The sequence below is a fragment of the Plectropomus leopardus genome, chromosome 18 (assembly GCF_008729295.1).
Source record: "Plectropomus leopardus isolate mb chromosome 18, YSFRI_Pleo_2.0, whole genome shotgun sequence".
Lineage (NCBI taxonomy): Eukaryota > Metazoa > Chordata > Actinopteri > Perciformes > Serranidae > Plectropomus > Plectropomus leopardus.
Window position 1 is genome coordinate 1,162,684 of NC_056480.1, and position 20,844 is coordinate 1,183,527.

The window sequence follows — 20,844 nt, forward strand, 5'->3', positions numbered from 1 at the left end:
ATGTAGCAAGATACACGTTCTAAAACAGAATATAGAGACAAAAGCCAGCTGAAGTGAACACATTTAGCTCAAAACAGATCCAGTAAACAGGAACTTGATATCTGATATCCCAGAAGTCCCAGTGGAAAAATGCTTCTGTGCAGCTTTTTTGTTTTCTGTCTTTGGTCTCTGGTAGCTGCTGCTGTAATCGCTCTCCTCCAAATATCTGCTGAAACATCCGGACAGCAGCACCAGTAACGCCTCCGTCACTTCCAATCGTGTTTCTCTGCTTCAGCTGACGACCTGCAACATGTATGTTTCTGACTGCTCCCATGACTTAACATGTCAGTATCAAGTAAAACAAGTTTTTTTTTAATGCACATTTATGATGCAAAATAGAATTCAAAATTTGAGCCACAGTAACAGTATTTTATGTTCAAGCGTAAAACTGTTCAAGAGTTTCCATTTAAACACCTGATAATGGCTGTGCAAGAACAAAATTATAAATAATGCAAAAGTCCCAAATGAGTTGTTTCTAATAAACAGGGTTTTATTTTGTAAGTTTTTCTATAATTGGTTACATTTTTTATTCCATATCAAACTACAAACTTAATTAGGCCTTTAAAAAAACAAATTTCAACCTTCAACCATTTTTTGCCCACTTTTGTGTTGGAATCACTTGTTTTGTTTTTGTACATGGATCGGTGTATTTTGCTCTTGTAACCACTAGATGGCGTCAAAAGTGTCCATGAGGGAGGGCAACAGATCTGGGTTAACCCTTTGAAACCTGAGAAAATTGGCCTGATTTCCTTCAAATATGGCGTGAGGAAAATAATAAATGAAAGAAGACATAATCCCAAAATTAGCACATAACTAGTAAAGAGTTACATGAAAATGACCTGAAAAATATAATTCTTTTGTAACATAATATTAAACATTTTTTACTTTGATAACTATACATATACTTTTTGTTTATTCTCTTCTTGTTTTTTTGCTTTGTTTTGTTTTGAATCTACGCTGAAAACTTCTTTTCTCACTCATCTTGTCACTACATGCATGAAGTAATCAGAGCTCAAAGGGAACATCAGTCCAGTCTGATGAAACATAATCCTGATGAAGCAGACAAGCAGAGTTTGTAAATTGCAAACTTCTAATATGAAGGCGTGTAAGCTTATGATTTCAGGTGCTGTTTGATGCTTTGCTGTTCCATTTTGGAAGCGATCCACTGCGTGCAGAACGTGTCTTTGCATCAGGTCTTTGAATTGAGTTTCTGAGAGAGCTCAGACATGTTATCAGGAGCTGTAAGAAAAAAAACACAGTTGTTCCACTTATCCTTCACTGAAGTGTCGTCAACAGCAGATATTACCTGCTGCAGAGGCTGATTGTTCAGAATGAAGGATGATCTGGTTGCCAGAAAACCATGTTAGTATTGTACGTTACTGCAAACCGCAGACACGTTACATCTGTAAGTTTCACACATTTCATGGAGCTCAGGTGACATGAGCTGAGCACGACGCTTTTTTTTCCAAACATTTCTAAATATTTGCATTTGTTAACATCTGGACCTTGCAACATGCTTGTTGTTGCCCAAACTTTACCATCCGCTTTTGTTGCCTAAACCTAACCATGTGTTTTTGTTGACATCCTGATGTTTGTAGGGCATCCCTGAACGTCAACAGCAGACACAGGAGGATACCTGGCGCGTAATATGAAAACGTTAAAGTCCAACAACAAATTGGCGATATGTAACTCGGGATGAGAACGTGTTGGGATGATGGAGGGCGTGACTCCAGGGACATTTCCAGCCATATTTAGTGACCTAACAGGAAATTTTAAGCCAAAAAATGATCTTTTCATAACCCTGGATTTTGCGCCTCATTCTAACCATCCATGAACTACAACGCTGTAACAACATGAACTTAAAAAATGAAACGCTAAGTTTCAACATATGCACTATATATGAAACGTACAAATGTCCCATATTTGTGATGTTCAGAAATGTACAATGCTGACATTTATTCTGGCGACTGGGTTGATGTCAGACAGATTAAAAAAGATTAAAAACAAATTATACTCACGACATGGCGGGCATTCAGCTGAAGAGAAGAAGAGATGACAAAGAAATTTTAATTCTCAGAGTCGTAAATTGAATAGAATTGAACTATTCTAGAAATTCTAGATCTACTAGAATTTAATTTACTCATTTTCCTACTCAATTGAATTTTTTTTTTTTTACCCTTCTTTACCTATCAAATTATTCATCATCATGCTGCAGTCTTTCTGTTGGTTGCCTCATTATAGTAACTGAGGTTTATTTCACCTCTTTAACTTAAAGTAAAAAAAACCCTAAGCACTCCAAATATTAAAAATAATATTTTTAAGTCTGGTCTCTTTGTTAGGTGAAAATCTATTGTTTTTTTTTATTTTTCCATGTATCTCTCTTACCCGTCTTCTTTTTATAAACAGTGACTCCAGTGACGACCATGAGGACAACAGCAAGAACAGACACCGCAGCAGTGATGGCAGTGTTTCTGTCAGAGGACTTCTCTATTTTACAAAGAACAACAATATGCATAAAATGCATTAAAGATGAGCTTTTTTCGTTTTTAATAAAATGAATAAATGAATTCACAAACTGCAAAGGGAGGATCCCCAACAAAAGTACAGGCTACACACTGAAAGTTATCATATCGTAGAAACACCCCTGAAACATCGAAAGGATCAAGACAAGCAGTTACTTTTTCTTATAAACTGATAAATGATTAATGTGTGTTTATTAACTGACCCCTGGTCCCCTAAAAGCATCTGTCTCACACCCGTCACTTCTGATCTCAGTCTTACCCCAGTTGGTCCTGATCGCTGCTTTGTCCAGTTTGGTGACGATGTCCTCCTCCAAACCAGAGAGATGAAACACACAGTCGTACCTGCTCCAGTCTTCAGGTGCGACTGACGAAACATCCAGATCAACGCTCATCTGGAAGGATCCATCGTGGTTGGGGAGGATCTCTCCGAGGTCCACGTCCTCGTGAATCTCCTCTCCGTCTTTCCTCCAGAACATCATGGCTCTGTCGGGGTAGAAACCTGTAGCGTGGCAGCTGACTGGAGAGGACGGAGACTTCTGGAGGAGAGACACTGAGGGACGCTCTGCAGAGAGAGATAAAGTGAAGACGTTGGAGGGAAAGGAAGCGAGAAAGAGAAAGAGAAAGAGGATCGAGAAAGATGAGAAACAGCAAACATAAAAGGAAAGACATTGGGGGAAAAGAAATAGAAAAAAAATGAAACTGGTAGAATTCAGGACAAAAAATGATCAACTGATTCTGTTACAGATCCCAGAATCAGAACCACAATGAATCAGAACAATGAAGAAAATACATAAACTGCACCCAGAACGCAGAAGCAGTGAAGACACAGAGTGCTCATTTTGTCATCAGATTGCATCTATTCAAAATTCTTAACAAAATGTTCAATAAATCACATTTTCCTGAGTGTAAGTCTCTTTTTCAGTCCATATTTTAACTGCACAAAACAGTCCAAAAAATCCAACTGTTCCACCACATCACACATTTATTGTGTACTCACTGTGTTCTACTTCAAGAAACATCCTAATACTCATTATTACCCTCGTATCAGTGAATCGATAATAATATAGTGCAAATAACATAAATACTCCACTGTGTTGAACATATGCAGCATCTGATCTGCAATTATTCTGGAGTTACACACTTTGCAAAAACATCACTCAGAAGAAAATAAAACATTTTTAATGTAAGACTCATTAGGCCATAACTTAACTTCACATATACTGTACCTTTAAAATGTATGCATCACAATATATTAACACTTACAACATAGCTCTTTATCTATAAACTGTTTTGTACCATAAGGGAATTATTTATATACCATTTCCTTTAAAAAATCATCTACTGCATGTCAGAGCCAAACTGAAACAATATACAGTATATAAAATAATTAAACCAAAATCGAGTCACCTGCCCGCACGACCATGCAGGTAACAGACATCCATTGGGAAGGTAAAATATTCTAAATATAGCTTAGGCTACACTTAAACTGATATTGTTATTATTATTTTTTAGGTGTTTTAAAGCTGATTAACAAAGGCAGAGTTTGCTCAGTGTCGTTTGATTATATGTACATGATGCAGTAGTTTTCTGTACCCAGAGTTATTGTTATTGATTCTGATTGGGTCTTTATCATAGACTGTATAAATAATGTAGGTTTATAGCAACTTTCTCCACCTGCTGTGGAGGAGTCGGACATACAGTACTTCTGTCAATAAATGGATTCTCCTACACTGCTTGTATAGTATACAGTCTCAGCTTTGGTGGAAATCTACTCTGAGCAGGCAGTTGGACCACTGTTGTGTCTATAAAACTGCATCAGGTCATTTGATCTTACCCGTCCTGAGCAGAGAGCTCTTTCCATAGGCCAAAAACTTCTCTATCCAATCAGGGCAAATCTTAGAGATGTCATTCTTATAGTGTTGTAATCTGGCTTTGTCAGCATCCCATCTCAGTTTGGTCACGACTGCCTGTGGTTTCGGAGCAATCCATGTCCACGTCTTCAGATCCAATGCTATGAAGTCTTCTCCATTGTAACCAAACTGCATAAAACCATTAACTTCTCCAGTCTCATCGTCCCACTCACAGCCCCTCATCCTCTGTAAAATGTGGACACCTGAGAGACAGAAACAGAGACTTAATAAACGACGATGGAGAGGAAATGGAAAAGTGAAATCAAATAGAAACAAATCAGGATGCTGATGAAGATTTTAGCAGTGAAATGTGAAATATACATTAATACTGTACCTCCAGATTGGTTAAAGCGCTGCTTTAAAGTAGATAGTGTGGCTCTGAAGAAGTGTGGCTGAACCGCAGTACACTCCTCAACGTACCGCTCCATCTGCTCAGGAAAGTATTCTAATAATGTTTTAATCCAGCCCAGTTTGGGATTTACTGTCACCTTTTTAGTGTCACAGGAACCCAACAGAAGTCCGTCAAACATTGCAGCACCCATAAACTCTGGGATGTTTGGGACTCCCATAGATGCAGTTACAATATACTCAAGCGAGTGTCTCACTGCAAGAAAGACAAGGTTAATACATTCATTTTACACATTACTTACAAACACATCATCATCATCATCATCATGAGTACAGTGACCAAAAAAAAAAAGTTAAACTAAACTACAAGGGCCGTATTCTCAAAAATCACAAGAGCACCTAATTTGAAAAAACAAAACAAAACAAAACAAAACGAACATGGAGTCCTAGCCTCGGAGAGATTTCGGAAAAAACTCAGAGTTGAACCTTAGCGAGGTGAGGTTGACCCTGTTGCCCCAGCTGCTATGATACTTCATTTTATAATACATCATAGGAACTGTAACTGTACGTGGTAATTCCTCAATTGTGACTGAAAGAGTTCATTTGTAGAAAATGTCACAACTCTCAGACTTTTCTTAGACAGTCGTCACAGGAGCAGCTCTCTGTACCGGGAAGCTTTGTGACACGATCTCAGGTGTGTCACAGCGCTGAGTGACAAGTGACGCATTTACAAAGTGATCTTACCTGGAGATGAAACGTGACAGAAGAAAAGCAACATAAGTATCTTTTTCATCTTGTTTTGATAAAAACGTGTGAGTAAAGGTCCAAATTGGCTCAGCTCTTTGGTTTTCTGTGCAGCGCTTTTTCCTCGCGGAGACTGGTGGGCGTGGCTCTGAGTTGACGAAGTAGAAGTCGGTTCAAGATTCACGGCAACGACTGCAGCTATATTATCCACAGATGAGCAATTTGATTCACAGCCAGCGGTAATAAATAGACATCAAACGAAACAAATAAACACAATTATAAATACCAAATGCAAATTACAATTATAGTGCCATTTACAAGGCTGATAGCAGGAATAAACAACTCTAATCTTCCACTTGGTTTCTTTTATTTGTGTGTTTAGTTTAATTTTGTTTATACATGTGCGAAATAAAGATTCATTCATTCATTCATTGTTGTTATTTCCCACTTGGCTGAGCTGTAGTTTGAGTTAAATACAATCATGCCACAGCTTTATTAAAAACAAACAAGGCACATATTTTTCATAGCATCTTAAAGCTTCTAAAACAAGTCTGCTGGAGCTCCAAAAATCACCCAGCGTGGCCACTTTTAGCTCGGGTCGCTCAGATTATCTGCAGTGGCTGACTCAGCTGATAGGCAACTCCATGTGAATGCCATGGCCCGCTCAGTAATCCAACAACCATCACTGTCTCTCATTTAACATTCCTAGAAACTTAGTCAGGAGAGTTCAGGTAACCCTTTGAAACATGCATCAACATCACTTTTCTTTTGCTGCCTTCAGACACCTTTCACATGCATCCAAACCTTTGAACTTTGAGCAAATTGGTTTAAATTCTTTTGAAAACATGCAAAAAAGGACAATGAGCAACTTGCCTACAAATTTTTCTCAAATTGCAAACAACACCTCAATTTAGAAAATTATTTTTTTATGTAGCGAAAAATGTCAAGAAAAAAATATTTATAATTATATTAATAATATCCTATCAATATTAACATATTTAAAATAGTTACAGAATTCCTATTACTTTTAAAGCACATTTTCAGGTATTGGCCTTGGTTCTTTTGTGTGTGCTTTTAGTTTACTTCCCTTTTTTTTTCTTTTTTTTGGTACTTTTTAATTTCTTACAAATTATGGTGTCATTTCTTTACAAATTGCTCATCCCCTTGTTTTTAATTGCTATGTTTTTAAAAGTTACAATTAGGTGTTTTTGGGTGATGTTCCTTTATATCAAACCTGAGCAAATTTGATTTCTTTTAAAAGCATGAGAAGACAATGAGCAAAATAAAAACAAAACAAAATAAAAAAAATTAGAAGAGCAAAAACAAGAAAATGACTATACCAAAGGATGAAAAATATGTCTACTTTTGTTTATATAACATAATTTAAAAATATAAGTAGAATTATTATCAATAAAGTTTTCTGGACATTTTTCCTATTTTTATTAATTTAATTTCCCTGCAACCTTTAACTAACTAACGCAGAAAATAAAAGCTTATCCAAGTTTCAATGGGTTAATGCAGCATGATGATAGAGAGAGAAATAGATTACCATGATGACTTGACGAGAATATGAAGTGATCCAGATTTATTCGTCTGTTAACGCTGTGCTGTGCTTCTGATTATAATAAGAACCATATATCCACACCTATGCTCAAAATGACTTTCCCCCTCCACCATTAACTTTAAATGCCTGATTCATATCACCTGTGGCCAATGCTACCTCATAGACTATACATACACTACCATACAGTGGTCACCATTGTGCTTGGACAAGGGTGGATGGCAGGAGACAACCTTCAGTTAGCAGCTTCAGCCCAGTATTAAATGGATAGTTCACCAAAAAATGAAAATTCAGTCATTATCTACTCATCCTCATGCTGATTGAAAGCCTTATAAGGTTTATAGTCCACAAAACACTGCCTGAATTTCACGGGGAAAATGTGTTGTACTCATCTACCAAACAACTGAAGCCAATGGTGACGAGGATTTAAAAAACAACACATAATAAGATCACAAAATGTCTCCATACTGCTCTTCCGAAGAAATCGAAGTGTCCTGAAGCCCCAACATGCCAAGTTGTTTTGACAAATGTCACTGGTGCAATGTTTTCAGTCTTATTGTGGCTTGAACTAGTAGTGTGGGAACTGTGTTCACATATGCATGCTCATATACAGGTTTTCATTTTGTTTTGTTTTTTTTTCATTGTTTTTTCCTTACAGACACTTTTCTTGGTTGAAGCATCCAGGAAATGTACACACTCAAACCCCCATTTTAACACCGCTTTTGAAAGGTGGTTGTTTAACAGAGAAAACACTGAGAATGTACTTTTACATCAGACAAAGGGTGGCTCTCACTAGGAGCTACAGGCCACAACAAAGCTGAAAACATGGCACCAGAGATGTTTTTCAAAACAACTTGGCATGTTGGGGCTTCAGGACACTTGGGTTACTTTGGACCAGCAATATGGAGACAATTTGTCATTTTATCTTTTTTCAACGTTTGAATCCTGGTCACAATTTGCTTCAATTGTTTAGGAGCAATACCTCTACCTTGTGAAACTCCAGCAGTTTTTTGTGGAGTACAAAACTTCACCCGACTTTCCATAAGCTTGAGGTTGAGTAGAGTGACTGAATCTTCATTTTGATTTTCCCTTTAAATAATGTTGTGATCTTTCATCATGTGCTACAGGTAGTGGCAGAATCATAAATTTATTGAGCCCTCTGTCATTCACTAACCATGACCTAACGCATCTTTAAGAAGTTCCTCTGCAAAATCCCAATGCAACATGTGTATTTGTTCTGAGTCAATCAGGTGTCTGGATTCAGTTTCTCACAGACTTCATTGCTGTTGTGAGGAGCTGTAAGGTCAGAAACAAAGTGTTAGTGTAAAATTGCCCAAGTCCACTCCTCCTGCACTGTACTTTTCTAAACAGTAAATAAAGGACACCATCTTATAATAGTTCATCTGCTCAGTAATTTAAAAACCTCTTTTAATGAATGGTACAAAAATGTCTCAGATCAGTTGAAAACGTTAAAAGTAAGTTTTACTTATGAGATGGAGGAATTTGGGCTGAAATCAGAAAGAGACACATATTTTTCAGTTACTGTTGTAAATGGGAGAAAATCTTTATCTACTTTTCCTTACAATTTTCTCACAGGCTCTGAGCCTTAACGCGTTTACTGGTGGGTGCTTTAAATTTTGGGTGCAGGAAACTAAAGATTGTTTGAATTCAATTCAAATGCACCCAGGAAAAAAAAGCATCAACTCAACACTAAAACAAAGTAGTAAAGTCAGTTCAGCAGATGATTGTTCCACTTGTGTCTCTCACCTTTCTTTCTCTTGTAAAGGATGAATCCAGTGGTAGTGATGAACACAAGAGCAAGAGCAACCATGGCAGCATACAGGTAGATGTTCATGTTAGCGGGTTTCTCTGTTGAAAAAAACAAACAAGAATTACTGCCTTGCAGTTGTAAGCCTCTGCGAAAAAGGTGACTTACCAGCTTAATTGGTGACAAAAGGTAAAAAAAAAAAACTACAGACATGCAGATACATTCAGCACCCTCTGATCTCAGTCTTACCCCAGTTAGTCCTGATTGCTGCTTTGTCCAGTTTGGTGATGATGTCGTCCTTCACACCAGAGAGACGAAACACACACTCGTACCTGCTCCAGTCTTCAGGTGTGACTGATGAAAGGTCCAGATCAGCGCTCATCTGGAAGGATCCATCGTGGTTGGGGAGGATCTCTCCGAGGTCCACGTCCTCATGAATCTCTTCTCCATCTTTCCTCCAGAACATGACGGCTCTGTTGGGGTAGAAACCTGTCGCGTGGCAGCTGATTGGAGAGGACGGAGACCTCTGGAGGAGAGACACTGAGGGGAGGTCTGGAAAAAAAGGAGGGTAGGGAAAGGGTTATTGCTGCATGAAGACTGAAAACCTCTGGGAAACCAAATAACAGATAACTTTCTTAATATGTTATTTGCAGTCTTACATGCAGAATAAAAAGCAGGTTAGGTATCTGATGATACTGATTTAACAAGCCAAATTGAAATCCCTGAACGCTCCTTTCAATAGGTTGCATTCAGAAACACTCACTCTGAGCACACTGGTACAAACTGCACAGCAGTTAACATAATTTAACGAAGCAGCAAACGGTCTAAAAGAAAGACGTGTCACACTGGCTGGAGTAATAATACAATGGAAACTAAGTCTGAGCAGGCTGCTCGAACATTGTTGTGTCTTTGAGACTACATCAGGCATGTGATCCTACCTGTTCTCAGCAGAGAGCTCTTGCCAAAGGCCAAATACATCTTCAGGTATTCTGGAAAAATCTGAGTGATGTAATGCGTATTGTGTTTTATTCTAGCTTCCTCAGCGTCCCATCTCAGTTTGGTGATGACAGCCTGTTGTTTCGGGGTGATCCATGTCAAAGTCTTCATGTCCAAAGATATGAAGTCTTCTCCATCATAACCATACTGCAGAAAACCATTAACCTCCCCAGTCTCATCATCCCACTCACAGCCAATTGTTCTCTGTAAAATGCTGATACCTGCGAGACAGAAACAGAGAATAACATTAACAGTTATGATCTGGATAAGGCTGGTCTCTCGTGGAACCCCTCCCTGAGGCTCTTTTTACAAACCAATAAAGAAAACTTAATAATTTCCAATTGATTTTCTATGTACTGCTTTCATCTATAGCGTTCTCATTTATTTCTGTATTTACCAAGTCTTGAAGAGCCAGGAGGAGTATCTCCTCTCTGAAATTGCATCCCCTGCTTCTCAGGGGATGCATAAAAGTAATCAATTAAGTTTCATTTTCAATAACGATAACAGCACTAACAACTGACATGAAAATCTATATAGGTACATACAGGTTTGTTTGTATAGTATACAGGATTTACCCCAGTATAAAGTAGTAGACTTTTACCAGAATGCAGAAGATTTCAGCAGTAAAATGTGAAATATAACATAAATGAATAATGTACCTTCGCTTTGGTTGAAGCGTTGTTTGAAATGATCAAGCCTGGATTTGAAAAAGCTCGGCTGATGATCGAAACACTCTTGATTGTACCACTGCAACTGCTGAGGATTATTTTTCAGCAGTTGTCTCATCCAGTTCTGCTTTAGTTGTAGTTTCATGGTTTTGGTGTCACAGGAGCCTATCATCATTTCATCAACAAATGCAACACCCATAACTTTGGGGAAGTTTGGGACTCCAGAGGATCCAGCTACGAAAAACTTCAGGGAGTGTTTCACTGCAAGACAAACAAGGTTCATACAGTCAGTATAAATATTAACATGTATTTATTATCACACTCAGCTGGCAGTAGTGGACAAAGTACACAACTCAAAGTCAAAGTACAGATACTCCTGGTAGGTTACTACACCAGTAAAAGTGAAAGTTGCAGTCAATCTATCACTTGAGTTTAAGTACTGAAGTATTTGCTTTAAAAATACTTAAGTAATCAAAAAGCTTAGAATGGAGGCAAACCTGCAATATGAGAAATCATCAGCACTACAGCATCAGACTCAAGTGATGTAAGTAACGTGAGGACTGCAGGGACTGGGAGGCTACTAATTTTAAGTTACATAAACTACTGGTAAAATAAAGGTGAACAAAATACTGTCATGTTTAAAAAAGTATAACGTTAAAAAGTACTGTTATAGTAACATTAAATAAAATATTGCTGTAAAAAAATAAATCAAAGCGAAACCCATGGTGCTTTTTTTTTGAAGGACCCAGCACATCTTGGGTCGGAAGTGTTGATGTTTTTTGCCATACTTGCATTATTATCTGCACAATAATACACCACGCAGCCTCTGTGTGAAAGAATGTGCTTAGTGCTGCTTAGTGATGATCCACAGCAGTTCACCCAAACCACCTCAGGTGAACTTAAAATACCAGGTAAAGTTCAGGTGGACAGGTCATAGCAGCAGAAATAAGATGATACTTTAGACATAATCACATAAAAGATAAGTGAGTAGCTACTTGCCCTCTCCTATATATGTACTTAAAAAAAAACAACAACAGAAAATTAGTATTACATTGTGATTTTTACTGGAAATTACATCAAACATAGCCAACAGGTGTGTTACTACCAGAAGCTCCAAGCAGTGTGTCAGGCTGAATAGTGTGTCCTTTTAAAAAAATAATTAAAAAAAAATTCCAGATGACCTTTGTTTTACTAAATTTCTCTGTCCACACAAAAACACAGAAAACATCCCCAAACGCTCAACATATTTATATTATATATTTTTGAGTTAAAAAATGACTATATATTGCAAAATCAAGCTTTAAAGAAAAACATTAATATTTTTTTTTTTTACTTTCAGTCCTAATAATAAATATCAAGTATTAACTAATTTCCAGAAATTAAACCTTTTAAATGCCAGGTTTTTGTCATTATACCACTGTGTTTTTAGATAAACAAAACAAACAAACAAAAACCCCACAAAAAATGAATTATTTTCAATATACTACATGCAAAGTAGTTTTTTTTATCACAGTGTGGGACATGTCAATAATTAGCAGCAACACTGATTTCTATAAATTATTATTTGTTATTTATTTATTTGTTATAAGCCAAATATGTTTTTTTTTACAAAAGACACAAAACAAAAGGGAAGAGTAAATCATGCCTAGCTACAAGTTTACAGATGGACAAAAGCCAAAAAATGGTGCCTAACATTTCACCAGAATGCGGGAAATTGTGTGCTCGAGAAATCCTCAGACTCCCGACTTATGTATTCCCCTCGGCTCTCACATAAGATACACACATTATCACACTCATCGTCAATATTTTGTTTTTACTATCATTAATTTTGGTGGATGAAGCTGAAGTGAAAGTGAAGCTACATGACTGGGGTGTCCTGGAGCTACGCAGGAATTAAATACATAGAACAGCGTGAACAGTCATATCAGTGATCTTACCTGAAGATGAGACCTGACAGAAGAGAAGCAACAGAAGTAGCCGTTCCATCGTGTTTGAACTAAAATAATAATAGTAATAACAAAAGAGTCGGTACAGGACGGCTGCTCACCCTGTTGTTGACTTTGTTGTGTGGAGGGAGGCGTGTCTGTCTCTGCTCTGACTCACCTAGGGACTGAACGAAATTTATGGCTGCGGGGAAGAGGTGGATTTTATCTATCTAACCATTTATCGATCTATAACCTCTGCAGAACTGAGATCAACAAACCTGTTATCATAACAGTGGATCCAAGACCTAATTACAAAGAAAGTCTAAATAGGAAGTGCAAAGTCAGAAGTGACTTGCCACGAAACTAAAATACAAAAGTACAAATCTGAATAAAAATCCTCATAATTGGACCGTATGAGGATCACAGCAAGAAATATTGACCATCCTCACAATGTTTTTTTCTCTGAATAAGCAAGGCAGAATAAATACTTTTATATATGTGCTTGCCCATACTACATTACCATAACATATGAATTAATAAATCATAGAGTAATATATATAGATTAGTAGATTTTTTTACATTAAAAGTCATTTTATTTTAAAGTTTTTTTCAGTTAGGCTGATCATCTGTGATTACAAGAACTTAACATTGTAAATGTGTCCAAGCACATTATTAGCAACAAGAATCAAGTGAAGATGACGGTGGTGGATGGTGGTTTTGAGGCTTGAAGACTGCATAAGCAGTCTTTTTAAGGTAAAGGATTGAGTTACTGTTTTAAACCAGATATCCATCCAATCTAAAACATAGATCATGAGTCATCACCTATGTTCATCTTTATTTGATATATATATATATATGCTAATCATCACCAAAGACAACAAATCACATGACTGATTGACATAAATTTGATATCTGAAGACCCAAGAAGTCCCACAGTAACAACTGTTCTTTTCTCTTTCTTGTTTTATGTCTTTGGACTCTGCTAGCTTATGTATACTCTTCTAATCTTTACTGAATAGCTGTAATGAGAAACTTGCTTTTGTATTATATACAGTATGTTTGGTCCAAACATACAGTATATGTTTGTAAATTTTTCAGCCAGTATTGTGATAAAATCTTGGTTCCGGTTATTTCCTATAACCACACGGGATTACTTGACTGAGAATTGTAATATATCCTTTATTTAACCAGGTATTCTTTGAGATTTAAAATCTATTTTCTAAGGTGGCATGTCCAAGAGTGCAGCTTAAAACAAGGTTACGACAATAAATACAGACACACAAATACAACTATCAAACAATATAAAGAGGGGGCACAACCCTCCGTTAAAATGCAAAACAGAACAATCAAATACATAGAAATGTGCAAATGTCGATTTCAGCTGACCAGGAGTGCTATTTTCTCAATCTTTTAAAAGTGACATAGTGATCAGCTCAGACATTTTCAGGTCTTTCCGTAAGTTATTCAAAGTATAGAGGAGGCGGCAAATTTAAGAGCTTTTTTTTTGCCAAGTTTTGTGCGTACCTCGAGGATCGAACATAAAGAGAATACTGTGAGAGCGCAGTCCATACTGATTCTGGTTTTGTCACATATGTGAACACAAATAAGAGAGAACCAGCCCAAATATATTAATATATAGAGTAATATATATCATTATTATTCATTATGCCAATATATAAATATTAGCTGCTTGTAAACAGTTTTTTCTTTTTTACACTCTAAGAATTCACAATTTACCAAAGAGAGCATTAGAGAATAATATATCAGAATGTTCATCCGGTTTTCAGTCCATAGTTGTCAAATATCAACACTTTTGCTGTGCTTTTGGCGTAAGACTTCCACGCCAAACCTTTTGTGTCCGCACGGCTGGACAGAACCAGACGCGCGGCATCAGCTGACAACACAGCCAGACTGAACCTGTCATGTCCACATGATACGGCAGCGAACGGCGTCGAGTTGAAACACTGCCAGTAACAATGTAAGGAGCCTGAAGTGCAGAAGCGGCAGTGGATGGATCCAACAAACCCGGGATTTCGATCACTTCTGGTCTGAATGTGACGTTTTTTTCTACACCTTATGATGATGAGCGTCTTTTGCATAAACCTAATCTAACTCTGCAGCAGACTGTGCATTTGTTGACATCCCCCGCATCGGTACCGTCTACTTTTGTTGGCTAAACATAACCAAGTGCAGTGTAATCCCACCATGCACTTGTGTTGACATCACGGTAGTGACATCCTGCAACATCAACAGCAGACGCAGAACGATACCTAGAGCGCAATATGTAGACAAGACGGAAAGTGTTGGTCAGTACATGACAGCTAGCTCCAGGAGGAGCGACAGAGGGACTGTGCACTGTCTGCACAGTGTCGTGACATGATGAAGTACTCACTGTGATCAGTTCAGAGCTGCGTCTATGACTGAAGAGGGTGGAAGAGGTGGAAGATCTAAAGCCATACAAAAAAAAGAGGCAGCAGTTGAATTTATCCACCTCACAAGCTTATGGGATTTTAATCTCTCTTTGCTATTTGAGATTAGTTGGATGTGCTAAGTATGAAAATTGAAAATTGAAAGTTGATTTTTTTTGTGCAAACACAAAATTACAAACAATGCCGCATTTGCATGATTATTATTTTTTGATTCAATAAAAAATGAGCAAGGAAAAAGTCCTACTGTCCTTTAATGAGTACTTTCTAATAGATAGGGGTCTTAGCTTGTTACTGTTGCTAAAACTGGTCAGATTTGTATGACACTACAGCATAAATAAACAGCTAATCAGGTTTTGTATCTTGTATCTTATGTTGGTTTTACATTGTATTGTGGTCTTGCAACCACTAGATGGAGTTTAAAGTGAATGAGGTGGAGACATTGGAGATGTCTTAAACTAATAATTGTGATTATTTCCATAAAGGGAGAAGGACAGACAGATAATCTGACACAATACTTACAGTTTGCTCTTCTGAATCCTGAAATACAGATGAATACAGAAGTAGTTAAAAATTTAAAATCAACTAAGAATAAAAAAACAACATTCATTTCATTGATTTCTGCTGTTATTTTAAAAGGTACAAAAGTAGCTCTCAGTACAGAAGCTAAATTTTCCGGTGCTGTATTTTTCCGTTCAGCCATTTACAGTGAAACAGTGGAGTTAAAATTGATTTGTTATTAGTGAAAAGATGCTTTCTCCTTGCCTTTATTATTGTTCCTTCTCCAGATGAAGAGTCCAGTGATGCAGACTGTCAGCAGCAGCAGTCCAACAACGACTCCGACAACAGCGGGAAACTCTGAGGGAGAAACTGGAACCACAACAGAACATTCACCTTTATTTGTCTCGATCACTGGATGGACCTGATGGTGCAGTCACTTACCCCAGTTAGTCCTGATCGCTGCTTTGTCCAGTTTGGTGATGATGTCGTCCTTCACACCAGAGAGATGAAACACACACTCGTACCTGCTCCAGTCTTCAGGTGTGACTGATGAAACGTTCAGGTCGACGCTCATCTGGAAGGATCCATCGTGGTTGGGGAGGATCTCTCCGAGGTCCACGTCCTCATGAATCTCCTCTCCGTCTTTCCTCCAGAACATCATGGCTCTGTCGGGGTAGAAACCTGTAGCGTGGCAGCTGACTGGAGAGGACGGAGACTTCTGGAGGAGAGACACTGAGGGACGCTCTGCAGAGAGAGAGAGAGAAATAAAATCAAAACTTACCTTCACAGGAAATTACAATTGTGAAGTGAATAATCTGAGGACAAAATCTACAGACCTACTTACACCAACCTGAAAATATTTAAATCCATAACTGAACCAATTTCACTATGATAATGAAGTTTAAGGCCTCCTGACAATAAGTACCCTGCACGCTGAAATGTGTACATGGATGACGTCGACAGAATAACCAAAAACAATGAATGCCAATCTTAATTGCAACAATTCCAACTTTTAATTAGGATCCAAAAGAATCATTCAATCATGTTTAACCCTATGAGGCCAGCTTTTTATTTTTTTAAGAAGGTGGCGCTCAGAGGTTCGTCCCCTAAGCAAAAGGTTGGTGGTTTAATGTCATGTCAAAGTATGCTTGGGCACGATACTGGATCCCAAATTGCTCCTGATGGCCGTTCTGTTGGTGTGTAAATGTGTATGAATGGTTAAAAACTGAGTAGCAAGTGGCACCTTGTACAGTAGCCTCGGCCACCAGTGTGTGAATGGGTGTGTAAATGTGACCCGTAGTGTGAAAGCGCTTTGAGCGGTCGAACGACTAGAAAAGTGCTATACAAGTGCAGGTCCATTTACCGTTTAATATCTATGCAGACTTCAGTGTCGGAGCTTGCTAATGTTAGCCCGCAAAGCACATGTAGCTGCCCGGTTATGAAGCAGTGATCTTTGACGACTTGTTGATAGATTTATAGGGTGAAACTTCAACTGTGAACACATCGCAAGCGTCTATCAACTTTATTATCATAGAGGCATTAGACTGTTTGCAGTGATAATGCGATGGAAGTTCGGTCTGAGCAGGCTGCATAGATGTATGATCATGTGATCTTACCTGTTCTCAGCAGAGAGCTCTTTCCTACAGCCAAATACATCTTCAGCCATTCAGGTATCATCTGATTGAGGTTATGGTCATTGTATGTCATTCTAGCTTCATCAGCATCCCATTTCAGTTTGGTACTGACAGCCCATGGTTTCGGAGCGATCCACATCCATGTCTTCAGGTCCAATGCTAGAAAGTCTTCTCCATTGTAGCCGAACTGATTAAAACCAGTCGTCTCTCCAGTCTCATCGTCCCACTCGCAGCCAAAATACTGCTGTAAAATATGGACATCTGAGAGACAGAGACTGTAATGAATAATGATGTACAGAAGATATCTCAAGATCATCTTAAAAATTAAAAGTGATGCACAGCTGTTCTCCAAGGTTTGTGGTGTGCTCGTGATCAAGAGCAAAAAATGAGTGCAGTTTTTCTTAATATGAGTGAGATAAACATTTCTATGTTTAAACATCACAGTGGTGGCTATTCTGTGAAGTCATGGATGACTGCTGATCGCAGGCAGTGTGTTCTTGTGCTCTGTGCACATCGAGCGGTTTTATACACTGACACCTGTTTGACACCTGATGCAGTCCTAGCTCTAAATACCTGGCAGATGTGCACACATGAATGCATGTACATGTTCATAATAAACACAATTTCTGTTATCCAAACAATATATGCATTAGGTTTTAGGAATAAGATATAAAATGCAACATATGAAAATACTGTACCTTCAGTTTGGTTGTAGCGCTGGCTGAAATTGTCAATCGTAGCTTTGAAGAAGTGCGGCTGAACCTCAAGACACTCATGAGTGTACCGCTCGAAGTGCTGCGGGTAGTTTTCGTTAATCTTTTTTCCCCAGTCCTGTTTTGGCTCTACCATGTTTATGTTGCTGTCGCAGTAAGCCACCAGAACGTCATCGACCAATATAGCACCCAAAAGCTCTGGGAAGTTTGGGACTCCAGAAGATGCAGTTAAGAAATACCTCAGGGAGTGTTTCACTGCAAAATAAGCAATGGTTATAAAATCATTATAAAATGTACACACATGATCATCCAAACACTCATCATTAATATGATGTATTCAGTAAGACCCTGCTAAACATAGAGTATTATCAAGCTGAAGTAGGGCTGTGCGATAAATCGAGTTTATCACTTAATTTGTAGTTTAGGTTAATTTTAAAAAATGAAAACCTGCATTTTCTCTTTATCTTCCTCCGCCGATCCCTTTGGATTTTTGTACTTCATAGTATGGCAAGTAATAGGTTTGTCCGAGCCTGTTCAGTCCTGTGCAGAGCTGATCACCGGCGATCGACAAGCAATGCATGCTGGTTAGCTCGACTCGCTCTGACGTCATGCAAAAGCGGACGGTGATAATCTCGCAACATCGAAGATTTTAGAGCTCTCAGCTGATCGAACAGCTGATTGGTTCAGATGTCAATTCATCAACATGATGTTTCATATAAACATTTTTTTTTGATTGCTGCTGAATTTCAGAGATTTGGAGCTTATTTGTCCTATTTGAAAGTTTTTTTTGTCAGCAGAATTTATGTTGTGGCTGACAGTGAGTTTTTGCTGTCAGAGAGACTAAATACATCCATCATGAACAGAGTCTACTGTAAATGAACACTGGACTGTTTTTATTATTTTAGGGACTATTAAACAGCACAAAGACGTGTGGTCAGGAGCCTGAGTGGGATGTGAGGATTCTTAAGATAATTAAAATAACGTGTAGAAATGTGAAGCTGACTGACTGATCTGCACTGAAAGCTGTTGGGATGTTATACATTTATTGATGCAGTTTGAGGGTGACAGGTGTGCTCAGATGATTTATATCCAGGAACAAACTGATATGATGCTGATTTACATTTGAATGTATGTGAAATGAAAGTTTCTTCAGTCAGATCACTGTACTTCAACACTGGTGTTCGGCAAGCAAACTGCAGATGAACGTGGCCAAAACAAAAGAACTTACAATACAAACAAAACCAAATGGGCCTCTATGATCAGCCTGTAGAAAAAGTAGAACATTTTAAGCACAATTATTGATCAGACCCTGACTCTTAACAATAATACAGAGAGCATCTTTAAGAAAGCAAATCAGCATCTGTTTTGGTGTCAGCCAACACACACTTGAAAAGACATTCAGAGGCCTGGTTGAAAGCATTTTGTCATTCAGCACGGGACGGGAACCTGAGTGCAAAGAGCAAAACGAAGCTCTCTAAGATCGTCAGCATTTCATGGACGATGATTGGCAAATCAGACACAACTCTGCGATATATATTTGACAGTGTTTGTACGCAGGAAGGCCAAACACATACTTGCAGACGCCTCACATCCATTACACTCAGAATTTGAACTGCTCCTGTCTTGCCGATTGATTAAGGGTCCCGAAAACCAGTCGTAGCATTTATAGAAAGTCTTTTATTCCATATGCCATTCAGGCGATGGACATAGGATCATTGTATTAAGGGAACTAATATTTTGTAATATAATAATATTTTACTATCTATTTATATTTATATCAATTATTGCTCTGACTGTCTGCACTATTGTCTCTTGTATATTGTACATTTGTGTTTCATATTTTGAATGTTGCATTGTTTTGTATGTATCTTAGAGCAAAGCCGAAGACAAATTTCCACTGAGGCGGACAATAAACTCTCTCTAAAGTCTAAACAGAAATCAAAAATCGCCTGTATAATAATTTACAAGCTTACAGTGTCATCAATGCAATAACTGGTATAGGGATGTGATAAAATAATGAACAGGAATCAGATCTAACAGGATGTGGGTGCGTCTGTGACTTCCTGTGCAGACTGAAGGCTGCTGAGGAAAAAAGTCAGAAATCTGTCCGACTTGATGGCAGCTTTTTGTCACCGCCTGCTGCTGCGGCTGCCTGCTCTCGTGCGCTGTAGCTTTTAGGTCAACAAATTATGAAAACACCACTTTCACTGTCAATGTCAGCGACAACCACGAGCTGCACGCGGAAAACAGTCGGCGAGCCGCTTCTTTAGATGCAGCAGCTGGCAGCCGCCTGACCAGCGCTGCTCACATGTGCAGTCAGGACCGGCTCGTAGCATAGACGATATAGGCGGTCGCCTAAGGCGCCATCTGCTGGAGGGACGCCGCCACGCCGCCAGTCCCCCTTGGCCTCGAGGGAAAATAATAATAAAATAATAATTTTCTATGCCCACTGGCACCCTCACTTAGTGTTTTCTGTTATATATATATATATATATATATATATATATTAACATTACAAATAAATAAACAGTGACATGTTCCTAAATTATGTGTGAGCACGTGATGTGTCGTTATTGGGTGCGGAGGTGCGGGTTAGGGTTAGGGCACCTAGGGCACCAAATTGGGTAGAGCCGGCCCTGCGTGCAGTGTGTGTGTGTGTGTGTGTGTGTGTGTGTCCTGCGACGTGCTGTTGTTGGTGTTGTTGCATGTTTTCCGGTAATTACTTCAGGTTTCGGATTAGCCAGCGTGGCTTTGCGGTACAGATTGCATCGCCACCCTGATACTTTGGTTTGCGCTTTACATCGCTTGACAGCCTGCGTTTGCATGTCGGCATGGACGGGGATTTTTTTGTAACCGGAGGAGGAGAATGCATTTCTAAAAATAACCGAGGGCCTAAAAGTGAAACTAAACGACAGGCGCGTCCAGGAGCTACGCAGGAGCAAAATGCAGAGCCAAGTTAAACATTTAAAATGTGATCTTACCCGGAGATGAAACGTGACAGAAGAGAAGCAACAAAATAAAGCATCTCATCTTGTTTTCATTCGCCTCAATTCGCGTCCCTCCTGCCGCACTCGTCGCTTGCAGCTATC

The 20,844-nt window shown here is 38.5% G+C and overlaps 3 protein-coding genes across 4 annotated transcripts; all 3 read right to left on the reverse strand.

Annotated features, from left to right (window-relative positions):
• Nucleotides 1-508: 508 nt before the first annotated feature.
• On the reverse strand, nt 509-5,778 carry LOC121957486 (major histocompatibility complex class I-related gene protein-like). The gene is made up of 7 exons (XM_042506078.1): nt 5,564-5,778; nt 4,806-5,075; nt 4,396-4,674; nt 2,821-3,123; nt 2,425-2,526; nt 2,058-2,075; nt 509-1,278 (listed from the first exon to the last, which is right to left on the reverse strand). Exons 1-7 carry the CDS (start codon nt 5,610-5,612, stop codon nt 1,229-1,231), a joined length of 1,071 nt encoding a protein of 356 aa, XP_042362012.1. The 5' UTR covers nt 5,613-5,778; the 3' UTR covers nt 509-1,228.
• A 2,228-nt stretch (nt 5,779-8,006) lies between these two features.
• LOC121957484 (major histocompatibility complex class I-related gene protein-like) lies at nt 8,007-12,949 on the reverse strand. The gene is made up of 6 exons (XM_042506076.1): nt 12,494-12,949; nt 10,548-10,817; nt 9,831-10,109; nt 9,142-9,444; nt 8,892-8,993; nt 8,007-8,420 (listed from the first exon to the last, which is right to left on the reverse strand). The coding sequence occupies exons 1-6, from the start codon at nt 12,540-12,542 to the stop codon at nt 8,371-8,373; spliced, it is 1,053 nt and encodes a 350-aa protein (XP_042362010.1). The 5' UTR covers nt 12,543-12,949; the 3' UTR covers nt 8,007-8,370.
• A 1,774-nt stretch (nt 12,950-14,723) lies between these two features.
• LOC121957483 (major histocompatibility complex class I-related gene protein-like) lies at nt 14,724-20,814 on the reverse strand. Of its 2 annotated transcripts, XM_042506074.1 has the most exons (8): nt 20,737-20,814; nt 17,741-18,010; nt 17,025-17,303; nt 15,850-16,152; nt 15,673-15,777; nt 15,430-15,447; nt 14,874-14,928; nt 14,724-14,751 (listed from the first exon to the last, which is right to left on the reverse strand). In XM_042506074.1, exons 1-7 carry the CDS (start codon nt 20,783-20,785, stop codon nt 14,879-14,881), a joined length of 1,074 nt encoding a protein of 357 aa, XP_042362008.1. In that variant the 5' UTR covers nt 20,786-20,814; the 3' UTR covers nt 14,724-14,751; nt 14,874-14,878. The 2 variants fall into 2 exon arrangements, with proteins under 2 accessions (XP_042362008.1, XP_042362009.1); XM_042506075.1 differs by lacking the exon at nt 14,724-14,751 and having other exon boundaries at nt 14,872-14,901.
• Nucleotides 20,815-20,844: the final 30 nt, after the last annotated feature.

What these genes read in the sequence shown, in the direction of transcription:
- LOC121957486 (XM_042506078.1), bottom strand. Translation starts at nt 5,612, where the DNA reads ATGAAAAAGATACTTATGTTGCTTTTCTTCTGTCACGTTTCATCTCCA. An exon ending in CTGTCACGTTTCATCTCCAG is followed by an intron (nt 5,076 to 5,563) that starts GTAAGATCACTT and finishes TCTTTCTTGCAG; the next exon opens with TGAGACACTCGCTTGAGTAT. An exon ending in GAGCTCTCTGCTCAGGACGG is followed by an intron (nt 3,124 to 4,395) that starts GTAAGATCAAAT and finishes CTCTCTCTGCAG; the next exon opens with AGCGTCCCTCAGTGTCTCTC.
- LOC121957484 (XM_042506076.1), bottom strand. Translation starts at nt 12,542, where the DNA reads ATGGAACGGCTACTTCTGTTGCTTCTCTTCTGTCAGGTCTCATCTTCA. An exon ending in AGCAATCAGGACTAACTGGG is followed by an intron (nt 8,994 to 9,141) that starts GTAAGACTGAGA and finishes TTTTTTCAACAG; the next exon opens with AGAAACCCGCTAACATGAAC. An exon ending in CCTTTACAAGAGAAAGAAAG is followed by an intron (nt 8,421 to 8,891) that starts GTGAGAGACACA and finishes CTGACCTTACAG; the next exon opens with CTCCTCACAACAGCAATGAA.
- LOC121957483 (XM_042506074.1), bottom strand. Translation starts at nt 20,785, where the DNA reads ATGAGATGCTTTATTTTGTTGCTTCTCTTCTGTCACGTTTCATCTCCG. An exon ending in CTGTCACGTTTCATCTCCGG is followed by an intron (nt 18,011 to 20,736) that starts GTAAGATCACAT and finishes CTTATTTTGCAG; the next exon opens with TGAAACACTCCCTGAGGTAT. An exon ending in AGCGATCAGGACTAACTGGG is followed by an intron (nt 15,778 to 15,849) that starts GTAAGTGACTGC and finishes TTGTGGTTCCAG; the next exon opens with TTTCTCCCTCAGAGTTTCCC.